Source organism: Hypanus sabinus, chromosome X1 (assembly GCF_030144855.1).
Source record: "Hypanus sabinus isolate sHypSab1 chromosome X1, sHypSab1.hap1, whole genome shotgun sequence".
In the NCBI taxonomy this organism is placed as follows: domain Eukaryota; kingdom Metazoa; phylum Chordata; class Chondrichthyes; order Myliobatiformes; family Dasyatidae; genus Hypanus; species Hypanus sabinus.
In genome coordinates, this window is record NC_082738.1 from 8,251,415 (window position 1) to 8,268,516 (window position 17,102).

Here is a 17,102-nt window from a genome sequence, read left to right on the forward strand (position 1 = left end):
TTGTACCTTCTACCTGATGGCAGCAATGAGAAAAGAGCAGAATCAGAATCTGAATCAGGTTTAATATCACCAGGATATGTCATGAAATTTGCAGCAGTACAATATAATACATAATTTTAAAAACTGTGAATTAAACTATTAAATGGTTAAATTAAATAAGTAGTGCAAAGAATAGGAATACAAAGTAATGAGATAGCGTTCATGGGTTTGATATCCATTCAGAAATCAGAGGGCAGAGGGGGAGAGGTGTCCAAGAAGAACAGGGAGAGCTGCCTCAGTGACTATCATCCAGTAGCACACATATCTACAGTGATGAAGTGCTTTAAGAGGTCGGTTATGACTACAATTAACTTCTTTCTCAGCAAGGACCTGGATCCACTGCAATATGTCAATTGCCACAACAGGTCTACAGTGGATGCGATCTCATTGGCTCTTCATGCAGCCTTGCATCAGCTGGACAATACATCAATGTTCTCTTCCTAGTGTTAAGATGATGTGTGTTTATAGGAAATATTTCTTTGTATCTATTGCTCTGTATCATTTAAGGATCTCAATTAGTCCACATTTTCATCTTCTATAGCATTAGAGTCAAAGAGCACAGAGATTCTTTTTTCCTTTTTCAATCTTTTTATTGATATCAACATGGTAAGATTGATACATAATTATTGGAATTACAAAATTGCAAAATTAAAATGAGCATAAAAGGATACATAAGCAATAAGTACAATATAGTTAAGTCTTCCCAAATCATATGTAATACAAATATAATATCAAACTAGGTATATCCATATGAAAAAAGAACAAAAAAAAGAAAAAGAGAAAAAGAATTATTACCCCAAAAATCAAGAACTAATCTAACAAACTAACCACTAACCAATATTAAAAAAGGAAGAAGAAAGAAAAGGAAAAAAAAAGCACAGAGATTCATGCTTTGCCTTTTTATCCACCTACGCTAATTGCTTTTGCCTACATTAGGACTGTATCCTTCTACACCTTAAATTCAAGAGAGAGCAAACCAGACTTGTACACCTCCTGGCCCTGTTGTCCAGCCGCCTTGCTACTTGCAGTAAAATATGGGAACTTATGCTCTTTTTATTAGAAGAACCTAATCCAGAGAAAACCGCAATCCAGGAGCCCAAATTCACAGATTTCAGAACATGCAAAGCCACATTCTCAACCATAGAGGTTCTAAAATAGATACTTCTGGTTTCCCACAGTGACTCTAGGAGAATCTGATGGAACAGAAAGAAGGAAGTTGGTTTCATTGGTCCCAACTCTTCAGCTTGACTGAAATAGCTAAAAAGAAGTATGGTGTCAAAAGAAAATCCGTTGCCTGATGTAGTTAAACCCCACCCCTGTGTTTACCAGTTGGGTTTCTGTTTGCCCAGTCTAGTGTGAACATTTCCTCCTGTGAAGGCACACCCTACTTAATTAAAGTCAAGGAAGTTAGTCACATCAAGATGATGCAAGGGTTTTAGATTACGCAAACTCCCGGACTAAAACAATTCTTCCTCACCGTTTCCAACAACGTTCCCAAATTGGGAAGGCAACAGTTCCCCTGGATTTCAGCACAGGGATGATGAGAGGTATGGAGCCTCTTTCAACTTGTCTCCATCCACTCAGTGAACTCTAGCACTGCACCTCATACAAGAGTGGATATTGGACCACTGGAAAATGATGCTAGAGAAATAGTAATGGGGGACAAAATGGTGGATGAATTGAATAAGTCTTCACTGTGGAAGTTCAGTATGCCGGAAGTTCAAGAGTGCCAGGGAACAGACGAATTGCTATTATTAGGGAGAAGGTGTTTGAGAACCTGAAAGGTCTGAAGGTAGATAAGTCACCTGGCCCAGGTGGTGTACACCCCAGGGTTCTGAAAAAGGTGGCTGAAGAGATTGTGGAGGCATTGGTAAATAATCTTTCAAGAATCACTCAATTTCTGGAATGATTCTGGAGGACTGGAAGATTGCAAATGTCACTCCACTCTTCATGAAGGGAAAGAGGCAATAGAAAGAAAACTATAGGAATTGAAAGGTGTTTCATATGAGGAGTGTTTGATAGCTCTGGGTCTGTACTCACTGGAATTTAGAAGAATGGGGGGGGGGATCTTATTGGAACCTATCGAACGTTGAAAGGCCTCGATAGAGTGGATATGTAGAGGATGTTTCCTATGATGGTGGAGTCTAAGACCAGAGGGTAGAGGTACATCCATTTAGAATGGAGATGAGGAGGAATTTCTTTAGCTAGAGTGGTGAATCTGTGGAATTGATTGTCACAGGTAGCCATGGAGGTCAAGTCATTGGGTATATTTAAAGCAGAGGCTGATGGATTCCTGATTAGTCAGCTCTTGAACTCGTCTACAACATGACAACCGTGGTGTATTCATTCAGGTCCACTGATGAGACTTTGAACACAGCCCAGTCCATTGCCTTGCTTCTCTGCCTCCCACAACCACCTCTGCCTGCTCTTTAGCCTCTGCCTGTATACAGGTAGGAGAAGGACAGCCAAGTGATCAAATTTCCCAAAATACAGTCTGGAAAGGTAGGCATTCCTTATCTTAGTACAGCAGTTGTGCAGCGTGTTGGGACCTCTGGTGCTGCAAGTTATATACTGATAGTAAATGGGCAGATATTTCTTCAAACAAGCCTGACTGAAGTCCTTGGCTAAGATTTGTAATGTGTTGGGGTGGACTGTTTCTTGTCTGGAGACAGCAGCGTTCAATATTTCAAGTGCCTGTTACAGTCAGCCAATGTTGGTACGTGAAATGCAGTCAGGATCACAGAGGAGAGCTGTCTTGGTCAACACTTGATCATTAGGTTTTCCAGGTTGAGGAAACTTGAGTATGATAAAACCATCATACACACCTCCACCTTTTGCCTTTCCAAATCAGCGGTTCAGTCCATCCTGTGTGAAACCCCCTTTTGCTGGGTGTCTCTGACAATGTGGCTCATTTCCCCTTGCTAACAGCCACTGGATTCCGCTGCGAGAAACTTACCTTTCTCAGGCTTCATACATCTAGGGTGTATATGACTTTGGTCCCACCAAATCCGTGAGGTTGGGATGTCTCGCCCGCCCAAACCACGGTTTGTGTGAACGTTGTGTGATTTACTGCCCCCAGCAATTGCCCGTCGGCAAGAATTAACAGATCCTCACTGCATACAATTAATCAGAAGTATATTTAAGAATGTTAACTTAAGCAAACAGTTATTACATGAAAGATAAAAAGCCAAAAACGGCCCATTATATTTAAACACATGGTGAAGTTCAAATCTTGAGCTTGTCTGTAACTTGTGCTTTCGACCCTCAGTCTGTGTGAGACCACACACCACCTTCTAAATCTCGCTCAAAATCCACCTCAAACAACCGGGCTCGCCCACGGGAGCATTGGTCCTTCCTCCTCAAAGCCATTCATCTGCACCAAACACCTTGTGTAACAGGGATGGCACCCTCAACCATCTTCCCTCCTGTCTTCTCCCAGCTCCCGCCGAACAAAGACCTCTCTGCCCAGCATTCTCTAGAACCTTCTCCCAATTCTACCATCCTGACTGGCTGACGCCACATCCCTAAGTTGAACAGCAAGCCTCTTATCTCAGCTCAAACCCAAACAGGCTGAACGCAGAACAGACTGCTCTTACAGAACTGCTAAGATGAAATACCTACAGCATTGCAGTAAAATATCTGAACCAGGACATTACATGTGTACTGAGAAGCCTTCATGTCTGATCACCGAACCTGGAATGCTTGGAGTAAGCTATGTCTCAGTAAAACACAGAGCATACATTTCCTCATTTCCATCTGATACAGTAGTCATTCCCTCAGCTTCTCAATCTTGTTCTCCAGTGACTGCACATTTGCTAACAAGATGCTGGGTAGAGGGGGTCTCATTCCTATGTTTTTCAGCCTGGCCTGGACTTTCTCCCACTCCCGCCTTGCTTCCAGCCATGGCAATAAACTGTCATCCGATTTAAGGTGCCATACCTGCTTGCTTGAAAGTTAAATCCGCCAAGTCTGTCAGAAAATCGTGAAATCTGTAGCTCATTAAGTCAGTTCAAAAGTACCTTGCTTAAAGGGAAATTGCAGAGAGAGTAATTCAAAAGAGGTCTATTTAGAAGTTTTGTAAGCAGCCCGCAGAACGTCACCATAGTTCACTGAAGCCATCCTTAAACCATTCATTTCCGTCCATAGATGTTACCTGACCTGCTGAGTTCCTCCAGCAGTTTTTGTGTGTAAATTCTAGAAGTACTTGGTAGATGATGAAATTCTGAGAAAAGAATAAGTTGACATTTCAGGTCAATGATCTGGACTCTTAACTCTGCTTCTCTTGCCTTAGATACTGGCAAATTAGTTATTTCCAGAACATGTCTTTATCTCAGATTTTCATCAAAGGCAAAATTTAATTTGTGTGTTAGAGTGCACTTATGATAAAGTGACAGAGTGTTCCAAAACACATTTAAATTTATCCCTACTGTATTGGTTTGCTTGTCAATGATCTTTTCATTCCACAATCGCAAGTGATGTCTCTACAAGCCATATTTATAGGAATTTTGGCCTTTGTCCTCTCTCAAATTCCATCTCATTTACACACTAGTACAATCTCCGATTCTTCATCTCCCTGTTAATCAGAATGCCTGACAGATTTTATGAAACAAAACATCCACTGGGTGAATTTATTGTTCACTGAATATCTTAATTTCTTTTGACTAGTCATTTCAGTCTCCATCAAAGTACATAGGTTACGCTGCTACAGATGACTTCTTTAAAGGATCTCCAATGATCTAAGTCTTCGACTGCCATGTCACACTTAAGACAACCTATTACTTATTTAGTTTAATTTGCAGCCAATACTGGAAACGTTTAGGTGTACTAATGTACATCGTATGTGGAACACTTGCCATTTCTCTAGAGACAATGACTTGTATGATCTACTCCAGGCTAAAGTGCTTTAGGCTTGGTGGTAGTGTAGTGGTTAGAGCGACGCTATTACAACTTGGGGCATCGGAGCGCCGTTCCATAAGGATTCTCTGTACGTCCTCCTTGTGGAATGCATAAGTTCTCTCCATGTCCTCTGTTTTCCTCCCACAGTCCAAAGATGTGCCAGGCAGGTTAATTGGTCATTGTAAATTGTCCCGTGATTAGGCTAGGGTTAAATCAAAGTTGTCAGGGGTGGCATGTGTAGCTTGAAGGGTCAGAAGAGCCTACTCCACAAAGTACCTCTCAATTAATTAATTAAGGTGAATTTATGCAGTTAACTTCTCACAGAGAGCCACCACGTGATTCTATTTCTGTGTAATTGTAGAGTCATAGAAAAGTACAGCACTGAAACAGGCCCTTCAGCCCATCTAGTCCATGTGGAACTATTTAAAATGCCTACTCAACTTCGACTTGCACCAGGTCCATAGCCCTCCATACCCCTCCCATCCATGTGCCTATCCAAAATTCTCTTAAATTTTGAAACTGAGCTCGTGTGAAACTGAGCAGTGCACCACTTGCACTGGCACCTCACTCCACACTCTCACAATCATCTGAATGAAGAAGTTTCCCCTCATTTTCCTCTTCAACAGTCCACCTTTCAACCTTAGCACATGACCTCCAATTCTAGTCTCACCCAACCGCAGTGGAAAACGCCTGCTTGCAGTTACCCTATCTGTGTCCCTCATAGTGTTGTAACTATAGCTGCAAACTTCAACTAAATTTTATTACCCAGACATTAAGGTATTAAGACACTATATTTTTATCAGCAAGACATAACAAAGCTTCTGTTAGAAGTCGGGTAAAAGAAGAGAGGGAGAGCAGGGATAAACAGTGAGGGGTAAAAGAAGGGAAAGAGATGTGAGAGATGAAGGAAGAGAGTGAAAGGGAGGGGCAAGGGGTGGCAAACAGGAGTGAGGGGGAGGGATGAGGGATGAAAGCAAGGGTTGAGGAGGGAGCTAGGAGTTGATAGCCTGGGCAAGGGTTTGAGGGAGTGCAAATGTGTTGTCTAATATACAGGATGGGGCTCAGAGTCTCAATGATGCCTTTCACTTGTGCAGGGAATGGCCGGTGTCAGTGTGGAGAGTGCAGCTGCTTCCCCGGCTGGACCGACAGTTACTGCAACTGCAGCACCAACACGGACGCCTGCCTGCCCCCGGTAGGCCCTATGTGTCACGCTCGGGGCTACTGCAAGTGTGGGAAGTGCATATGTACAGGACTGGCATACGGTGATCTGTGTGAGAAATGCCCGACCTGTCCTGATGCCTGCGAATCCAAAAAGTAAGTAGCCACTGCCACAGCCTTCATTCTGTCCTGCCTCCCCTCCCACTCCTCCTGTATCATGTCTCCCTACTGGCCTTCTCTCTGCTCCCCGCCCTCTCCTCCCTGCCTTCCCCTTCCATCCCTCTCCTTTCCTTCCCTCCACCTCCACTTTATGTCCTCTCTTCCTCCCCACTCCTTTCCACCCCTCATCTCCCTATGCTCTCTCTACCCATCCCCTTCCTCCCACCCTCCCCTCTTGCCCTCACCCTCCTCACTGCCACTTCCTCTACACACTCTCCACCATTCTCTTCCCCTCCCCATCCCTCCTTCCAGTCATCTTTCCACCAACCTCTCACCCCCCCCTCTACTCCACACTTTCATTTTTGACCCCTCACTCCTCCCCACCTTCTCTTTACCCTGTGCCCGCAGTTTGTAGCAAGCTGCTGTACCTTCTTTCCTGCTGATAATAGCAGCCTCATTTCATTGGCTGTAACAAGTTCTGACACGTCCTCGGGTAGTAGAGTGCTGACATCACTGTCATTGGCCAAATCAAAAGCGGTGATGAATCAGCATGTAGGAGGGAGACTGAAAATCAGACTGAGAGGTGCCATAACAACAACGTCTCACTCAATGTCAGTAAGACCAAGGAGTTGATTATTGACTGCGGTAGGAGAAAACCAGAGGACCACAAGCCAGTCCTCATCGAAGGATCAGTGGTGGAGACTGTCAGCAACTTTACATTCCTGGCTGTTAATATTTCAGACCATTAGACCATAAGATATAGGAGCAGAATTAGACCATTCAGCCCCATCGAGGTTGCTCCACCATTCAATCATGGCTGATCCATGTTTCCTCTCAGTCTCAATTTCCAGTATCCCTTCGTGCCCTGACCAATCAAGAATCTATCAACCTCTGCCTTAAATGTGCATAATGACTTGTGCTCCACAGCCACCTGTGGCAAAGAATTCCACAGATTCACCATTCTTCAGCGAAAGAAATTCCTCCCCATCTCTGTTCTAAAAGGATACCCCTCTATTCTGTGGCTGTGCTCTCTGGCTGGGCTCAGCACATAAGTGCAATTACAAAGAAAGCAGGGCAGTGTTTCTACTTCCTTAGCAGTTTACAGAGATTCGGCATGACATCAAACACTTTGACAAACTAATATAGATGTGTGGTGGAGAGTATATTGACTGGCTGCATCCCCTCAACCATCAGGTTCTGAACCAGAGGAAATACCTTCACTCAACTTCACTTGCCCCATCATTGTAATGTTCCCACAACCAATGGACTCCCTTTCGAGAACTTTTCATCTCGTGTTCTTAATACTTACTTCTATTTATTTATATTTATATTTGTGCAGTTTGTTGTCTTCTGCACTCTGGTTGAATGCCCTGGTTGGGTGGTCTTGCATTGGTATTATTAAGGTTACTATTCTATAGACTTATTGAGTATGCCCACAAGAAAATGAATCTCAAGGTTGTATATGGTGACTTACATGTCCTTTGATAATACAATTTACTTTGAGTTTTGAACTTGAACTTAAATGCAGACCAAACAAATAAAGTGAACGAACTCACCTACTGAACCAGTTCCTATGGTAACAGAAGTCCAGGTGCCCTTCAGCTCTGCAGACAATCATAGGCAGGACCAATGACCAAAGGAAGTAATCTGTGAATAAGCTGAAAACTCAACTGGTTCTTTTGTTTAGAAATGTAAACTATGTGTTTTTTTGTGATCTCTCTCTTTTTTCCCCTCACAGACTCTGTGTTGAATGCAAGGTTTTTGATAAAGGGGAGCTGAAGGAGGAGGGCAAGTGTGAGGAGGTGTGCCAAGATGAGATCCGAACTGTGGAGACACTGGGTAGGTGTCAGTCCTGTTGCATGCCTGGCTGATTTGGTAGAGGAGCTTCCTGTCAGCTTCCTGATCTATTTCCACTCATCAAACAAAGCTTACACCTGAAAGCAGCCAGCCTGCAGAAGTAAAGCCTGATTTGCTGTGGATTGATAATTCTCTGCAGAAACTTTGAATACAAATTAAGAAATGTAAAAGTCATGACATGCAGGGCAGGTCAGGCTGTGAGCAGAGGTAAATTGAGACAATGTGACCCATTCTGAAATAGACAGAGAAGTCAAGTTACCTAAAGTTGTAGAATTCAATAGTGAGACCAGAAGAGGCTGTAATATGTTCATTTGGTAGACAAGGTGCCATTCCTCAACTTTACATGGGCTCTCTTGACAGCAGTGTAGGAGGGCACAGAAAGGGACAGGGATAGAATTAACTCTCCCCAAACAGTCCGGGGAGGCCATTTGAAAATATTAATAGTCTGGTATCTGGTTCATTGGTTAATGCTTCCTATAGTCCCTTCTGCTCACCGGGTCCAGTACCTGGACTCCCTTCCAAAACACCAGGAACATGGTTCCCGTCTTCCAGTCCCACTCACCAGTGCCTTTGTAAATCAAAAACTTAACGAGTTTGAAGGGGTGCAGGAATTCAATACTATATTATGTAAAACCTTAAAAAGTGAGTTTAAAAATATGTTGGGGTATAAAAACATAAGACCATAAGACATAGAAGAAGAATTGGGCCACTCAGCCCAGCGAGTCTGCTCTGCCATTCCATCATGGCTGATTTATTATCCCTCTCAACCCCATTTTTCCTGCATTCTCTCATAACCCTTGCAACCATGACTATCAAGAACCTATTAACATCTGCTTTAAATATACCCAATGATCTGGCCTCCGCAGCCATCTATGGCAAAGAATTTCACAGATTCACCACTCTCTGCCTAAAGAAATACCTCCTTGTGTCTGTTTTAAATAGACGTCTCTCTATTCTGAGGCCATGTCCTCTGGTCCTAGACTCTCCCACTACAGGAAACATCCTATCCACATCTACTCTGTCTAGGAATTTCAATATTCAATCTCCGCTCATTCTCCTAAACTCCAGAGTACAGGACCAGAGCCATCAAGCACTCCTCATACATTAACCCAGAATTATTCTCATGAACCTCCACTGGATACTCTCCAATGTCAGCTCATCATTTCTTAGATGAGGGGCCCAAGACTGCTCACAATACTCCAAGTGTGATCGGACTAATGCCTGATAAAGCCTCAACATTACATCCTCATAATCATATTCCAGTCCTCTCAAAATGAATGCTAAAATTGCAATTGCCCTCTTAACCACCAACTCAACCTGCAAGTTAGCCTTTAGGGAATCTGGCACAAGGATTTCCAAGTCCCTTTGCACATTGGATTTTTGAGGCTAAAGAAGGCCTTTATTCCTTCTACCAAAGTGCATGATCATACACTTCCCTACATTGTATCGCATTGTATTGCCCATTCTCCAAATCTGTCAAAGTCCTTCTGCAGATGCAGACTCCCTGTTTCCTCAACACTATCTGATTCTCCACCCATCTTTGTATCATCTACAAACTTCGCTACAAAGCTATCAATTCAGTCATCCAAATCTTTGACACAACATTAAAAGAAGCAGTCCCAACACCAATCCTTGCGGCACACCACTAGTCACTGGCAGCCAAGCAGAAGAGGCCACCTTTTTTCCCCAGTCTTTGCCTCCTGCCAGTCAGCCAATCTTCTATTCATGCTAGTGTCTTTCCTGTAATACCACAGGCTCTTTTCTTGTTAAGCAGCCTCATGTGCAGCAACTTGTCAAAGGCCTTCTGAAAATCCACGTACACAACAACCACTAACTCTCCTTTATCTATCCTGCCTGTTATTTCCTCATAAAAATACCAACAAATCTGTCAAGCAAGGGTTCCCCTTCAGGAGACCATGCTGACTTTGGCCTACTTTATCATGTGCCTCCAAGTACCCGAAAACCTCATTCTTACAAAGGGACTGCGACATCTCCCCAACCACTCAAGTCAGGCTAACTGGCTTATAATTTCCTTGCTTCTGTCTCCCTCCCTTTTTAAAGAGTGGAGTGACATTTGCATTTTTCCAATCCTCCAGAATCTGGTGATTCTTGGAAAATCGTTACTAATGCCTCCACAATCTCATCAGCTACCTCTTTCACAACACTGGAGTGTAGTCCATCTGGTTCAGGTGACCTATCGACCTTCAAACCTCACAGTTTCCCAAGCATTTTCTCCTTAGTAAAAGCAGCTAAACTTGTCTCTGCCCCCTGACACTCTTGAATTTCTGACATACTGCCAATGCCTTCCACAGTGAACTAACACAAAATACTTATTAAGTTCATCCACTATTTTAGAATGCTTCTTTTTACGGATGTATCTGTCCTGCACATTCTGAAGTTCTCCCAGAAATTCCAGCCATTGCTGTTCTGCTGTCATCCCTGCTAGTGTCCCCTTCCAATCAACTTTGGCCAGCTCCTCTCTCATGCTTCTGGATTCCTTTTACTCCACTGTAATACTGACACATCTGAATTTAGCATCTCCCTCTCAAACTACAGGGTAAATTATATCATATTATGATCTCTACCTCCTCAGAGTTCCTTTATCTTAAGTTCCCTAATCAAATCTGTTTCATTACACAACATCCAATCCAGAATAGCTGATCCCATAGTGGGCTCAACCACAAGCTGCTGTAAAAAGCCATCTCATAGGCATTCTATAAATTCTCTTTCTTGGGGTACAGCACTGACCTGATTTTCCCAATCTACCTGCAAATTGAAATCCCCCATGACTATTGTAACATTGCCTTTTTGACATGCCTGTTCTATCTCCCATTGTAATTTGTAGCCCACATCTTGGCTACTGTTTGGAGGCCTGTATGTAACTCTCATCAGGGTCTTTTTTCCCTTTACCTTAACTCTACCTGCAAGGATCCTACACCTTCCAATCCTATGTCATCTCTTTCTAATGATTTAATTTCATTTTTTACCAACAGAGCCATGCCACCCCCTCTGCCTACTTGCCTGTCCTTTTGATACAAGGTGTATCCTTGAATATTGAGCTCCCAACTATGATCTTCTTTCAGCCACGACTCAGTGATGCCCACAACTTCATACCTGCCGATCTCTAACTGCGCTACAAGATCATCTACCTTATCCATACACTACATGCATTCAAATATAACACCTTCAGTCCTGTATTCATCACCCTTTTCGATTTTTGCCCCCATGTTACGCATCCCACTGACTGCAATTTTGCCCAGTCATCTGCCTGTCCTTCCTCACAGTCTCACCACACACTGCATCAACTTGCATACCAACTGCCCCATCCTCAGCCCTATCATTCTGGTTCCTAACCCCATGCCAAATTAGTTTAAACCCTCCACAGCAGTTCTAGCAAATCTACCTGCAAGGATATTGGTCCCCCTCAGGTTCAGTATCCAAAGGGGTATACTTATTACTGAGGGGAATGGCCACAGGGGAACCCTGCACTGACTGCTAATCTGTAAGGCTGACCCTTACTTCAGCCTTGCAGATGGTCCTGGGTACATCCAGCTCCAGTTCCTTGACCTTATCAGCCAGGAGATGCAGTTGGATCCACTTCCTGCAGATGTAACTATCAGGAAGACTGTTAGGTACACTGCAGGAGGGGTATTCCACTGTTTTATATATCAACCTGCCTTCACATGTTATACCTTTTGCTCTAACTTATCAAGCTTAAGTTTTAACCTATACCTGTTCACGTCGAAGCCTGTTGAGCCAAAGCCTGGCCACTAACACAATCCACTCACAATGGCTGTTCCACTCACACCTCACTTCTTTCTAATGGCCCCTGCTGAATGCCTGAGGGATCGTTATGATTGCAGCCCGTTGTGAGGAAAACCTGCCAGCTTGGGATGACTGAAGTTCAGAGTGTGCCAGATTATTGGAATTTTCCTGTAGTTTATTTTCTGTCTTTCCCAGTTCTAATGAAGGGATGTCAACCTAAAACATTGACTCTATTTCCCTCTCCGCAGGTGCTGAATGGATTACTGAATGCTCCCAGCAATGTTTGTTTTTATTACCTTCTTCTGGGTACAGTTTTAACCATTGACACCTCTTCAGGGCACAGAGTTCTACCAAGTAACTACTCTGCTTGGGCATAGAGTTATCTGACAGCATCCTGTTTGACACTGGTTACAGAAACTTCCTTTATGGTTGTGATGTGTGTGCTACGTGGGGCATGGGAGAATATTGGGGAATTAAAACAGATTATCAAGGAGGCGTGAATGGTGATAATATAATCAAGATAATCAGCTATAGAGCCCAGTATACAACTTGGATTTACTTAACACTCTCACTCTCTCTGTCTGGAATTTATTAAGCATTAGACTTTATGACATTATTTGAGTTTTTGTGGGGGAGGGTAAAGTTTAGTGGGTATACTTCCTGTCTCTGCTCCACGGTCCACCTCAGTTGAAAGCAGTGATACCAACTGCCGTTCAACTTTACCAGAAGAGGGAAAAAAAACACCGGAATGTTTAATAAACTTCATCCGATCATATTCAAAGTGTTTAGACGTAGAACAGTACAGCACAGGAACAGGCTAAAAAGTAAATAAAAAAACACCCTCCTACCTACACAATGTCTATATCCCTCCATCTTCCAATCCAAACATCTCTTAAAAGCCTGAAATGTATTTGCCTCTGTCTTCTATGTGCAAATCAATTCTGAATCCAAACAGCCAATCTAGCATGGACCCACGCATCTTAATCTTCTGGATTAGCTTCCCATGAGGGACTTTGTCAAATGCCTTACTAAAATCAATGTAGACAACATCTACTGCCCAACCCTCATCAATCGCCCTCGTCACCTTGTCAAAAAACTCAATCAAGTTGTTAAGACGTGACGTGCCCTGAACAAAGCCGTGCTGGCTCTCCCTGATTAACCCATGGGTTTCCAAATGCTCATATGTCCTATCCCTAAGAATTTTCACCAGCAATTTCCCTACAACTGATGTGAGTCTCACCAGGCTATAGTTCCCAGGATTCTCCCTCGTTCCCTTTTTAAACCGAGGTACAACATTAGCCACTCTCCAGTCCTCCGAGACCTCGCCCGTGGCTGAAGAGGACACAAAGATACTAGTCAAGGACCCAACAACCTTGTCTCTTGTCTCCTTCAATAACCTGGGGTAAATCCCATCAGGCCCTGTGGATTTATCCACCTTAATACTCATTAGGGGACCCAACACTTCCTCCTCCTTGACCTCTAAACACCCTGACGTATGTATACACTCCTCACTGATTTCCTGGGCCTCCGTATCCTTTTGCTTGGTAAATACTGAAGTACTCATTAAGTACCTCACTCATAATCTCCGCATCCAAGCAAATGTTCTCCCCTTTATCCTTGACTGGTCACACCCTCTCACTAACTATCGTCTTGATCTTGGTGTATTCATAGAATGCCTTGGGAGCACCTTAATCTCAATTCAATTTAATTTCAATAGAAACTGCATTGAATAGGTACAGTTTGTTATGTTCAATGGGAACGATATATTTCATTTAACATCCACATTTAATTACAGTCAAGTGGTTAGTGCAGTTACATACAATACATTACTTTGAAATAGTTCACCATGTTAACAGGCTAACTGTATTACATTCAGTGAGTCTCTTGCAGCACACAGATGAAAACAAACTGTTCTGGTCCAAATCAAACAGAATCAAACTAGCTTGTGCTTGCCGAAATGCCTCTCACATAAGGGTTGTGCTTGATAGAGCTTCCTCTGAGAAAAAAATCAAAATTCAACTGCAACAGCCTGACTGGTCTGGAGAAACAACTTTTGTTATTCACCCACAGTGCATATTGCTTTTATAAACCCCTTCTCTCAAACTATGCTATTCAAAGGGCAAACACTCAAACTATAACTTCTTTACTCAGAGACTGATAGCTGTGTGGAATGAGCTTCCTGTAGAAGTAGTAGAGGCCAGTTCAGTTGTGTCATTTAAGGTAAAATTGGATAGGTATATGGACAGGAAAGGAGTGGAGGGTTATGGGCTGAGTGCGGGTAGGTGGGACTAGGTGAGATTAAGAGTTCGGCACGGACTAGGAGGGCCGAGATGGCCTGTTTCCGTGCTGTGATTGTTATATGGTTATCTGGTTATATAGTTTGCCTTAGCTGAGATGTCTAATTTTCTGTGACCTCGGCTACATGCGGGATGGTAACAGGCAAGGAGGGGTGGTATAAGAGTAACAGTTTGGGAATATGTTAGTGTCTGGAGAAGAGTATCTGAGAAGGCAGTATTTTATCTTTTGATCCTTTGTGAGATCATGTAATTAAACATTGATGGGAAAAGTAGTGTTAGAGATTCACACTCCTGCAGAAATTAGTTAATATAGGTCCTGCCAGGCTCTCCTCTTACATTGGTCCTGTCACAGTTCCTGGAACACATTACACAGGACTTTGCTTCCGGAATGATGACTTCTCCCTCTCCCTTCCTTCCTCTCATGGTGTCCCCCTCTCTCTCCCACTCTCCCTCCCTCTCTCTTTCCCTCCCCCTCTCCTCATTCGTCCCCCCCCCTCACCTTCCCCCCTCAAAATATGCACTCCTGCTGCCAGTCTATGATGGGAAATACACCTTTAATTAATACTCCTCTCTGATTGGTGAGCAGTTGTTGCTCTGAAGTTATCTCAATCCCATCGGCAACTGTGCCCAGCATGTTTTAAAGCATCCTTCTCGGTGTTAAATGTCCTAACATTGTTTTAAAGCTACTTTTGACTAATCCTGTGTGCTATATACATTTTATTGCACAAATGGTAAGTGATCTTGTGATTCATATCAATTAATGTCACTCCATTTATTTAACTGTTGAATTTTATTATTCACGTTTTTAATTTAATACATTTCAATGCTAATTTGATTACTAGACTCTGAGCTGCTGGCAGGGACGGATTGAACATAAGTGTACTTACTTTACACTGACCAGTGCACAATTGTGCAAGTGGATTTGTTGGCTCACCATTTCAGCCTGCGTTGCACAGCCTGACGTTACTTGTGCTTTTTATCTGGCAGATATCAAAGACGAGGATGCTATCACCTGTAGTTACAAGGATGAGGAAGGCTGCATTGTTCATTTTGTTTATCACGAAGAAATAAATGGAAAATCCATCCTGTCAGTTATTAAAGAACCAGGTGTGAAAAACAATTATTGTTTAAACTACATTGCACTGCTTTACCTGCTTACTAAATTGTATTTTCTCAGTCTTTTTGGTAATTAGTATAAAACAGGTGCATCACTGAATCCTGAAATCTAACACTTTTTAGGATGTTATCGTTCTGCAACTTAGAGAGCTACAGACCATTCCCTTGCTCTTTCCCCAAGCTTCTCCAACTCTTCCCCTTTCGAGTACAGTACTGTGCAAAAGTCATAGGCACATATATATAGGTTGGGTCCCTAAGTCTTTTGCACAGTACTGTATTTGTCAATGTGGAGCAAAGAGCAAGTTTATAAATCTGGCAGGAGCAAAGGATGTTGGGAATGGCGAGGCTGGAGCACTGTGGGAGTGGGGTGGGACAGGTGACAGAGAAGGAGTGCCAGGGATGGAGGGGGGGTGGTGTGGGTGCAAGCATACCCAGCCCTGAGACACCAGATAAGGTCATCTGATTCCAAACAATTGGTTTACTGATCATTACTGAATGTCTCTCTGGTGCTTCCTGCTCCCTCCCCTCTCCCTTCCCCTTTTCCCAACCATGATTCCCCTCTCCCTGCCCCCTTCCCACTCTCAGTCCACAATAGAGACCCACATCAGAATCAAGTTTATCATCACTCACATTTGTCATGAAATTTGTTTTTTTTTGTGTGGAAGCAGTACAGTGTGATACATAAAATTACTACAGTACTGTGCTGTAGGCCCCCAGCCACATATATGTGCCTCAGACTTTGCACAGTACAGTATATCTATTTACTTCTATAACCAGTTCCCATTTCAAGATCACTGTTGAATAAACAGTGGAAGTAATTTGATAGGAGAGGAGAGTGCACCATGGGAGAAGGGGAAGCAGGGTGAGATGATAGGCAGGATGGAGACAAAATATGAGGTGTTACTCTTCCATCCTGAGAGTGGCCTCATCACGGCAGAGGAGGAGGCCAGGTCACTGGAGTTCTGAGGCACTACCATTCCACCACCAGAATGACCTCCCAGGAGTTTCACTAATTTTCTGCGCTCTGCTGCAAAAACCTGAGGTTTTCTGCTCTCTGTACATAACTCAGTAAGAGGTTAGTGGTGACTGTCTGCTGTAGTGGCTAACACCTTCGTTTCTCTCTGGGTGACATAAATAGACATAAATAATGTGGGCCCATGATTTACTTCCAGGTTTTGGTCTGAAAAGGGCCCTTCCTTTCTCAAACAGATGCTGAGTATCTTCTCTTGCAGAGGAAATAAACAGTAGGGGCCAGGCTGAAGCCAGCTCCACTATATCTTGAGTCCCAGAATTCCACAGAGGCGCACATCTCCTTGACGGTCATTTGTCAGGCTGGAGGTTCAGAAATCATGTGATATTTTTCTCCCTACTGGTTTGGGATAACATTAAGAACCCTGAAGTGCCCCTGCATGTAATGAAGAGTCAACGTTGACCCAATGCCTCTACTATTTCTATGCTGACTTCTTCCAACAATCTAGAATGCAGTCTACTTGGAACAGGTGGTTTACAACTTTTCAGTACTGTAATACTACCTCTCCTTAATTCATTATCTTCAGTGCATAACTTGTCCACTCATTGAATCATCAACCTCTTCCCTTGTGAATCTACACATAGCCTATCTTTAGCTTCCTCCTTCCTTTGGATTCTTGATAGATAACCTTTCTACTTTACATATTTATAATATGTTTTGGTGTCCAGTTAATGTTGCATGCTTGTCTTTCCTAATGATCTTTAATTTCCTCTGCATTTACTGTTGGTTTCTCATCTGTCCTTTCTATATTTTTTCTGTGTATTAATAAGCATTCATCATTAAGA

At 43.0% G+C, this 17,102-nt stretch overlaps 1 protein-coding gene across 2 annotated transcripts in view; it reads left to right on the top strand.

The window, feature by feature from the left end:
- Positions 1-17,102, top strand: part of itgb3b (integrin beta 3b) — a 93,349-nt gene that overhangs the window by 70,545 nt on the left and 5,702 nt on the right. For both annotated transcript variants that reach the window (XM_059955724.1, XM_059955725.1), the window contains 3 exons: positions 6,030-6,249; positions 7,991-8,091; positions 15,159-15,278. In XM_059955724.1, coding sequence (XP_059811707.1) covers positions 6,030-6,249; positions 7,991-8,091; positions 15,159-15,278 — 441 coding nt within the window. The remainder of the gene's footprint in view (positions 1-6,029; positions 6,250-7,990; positions 8,092-15,158; positions 15,279-17,102) is intronic.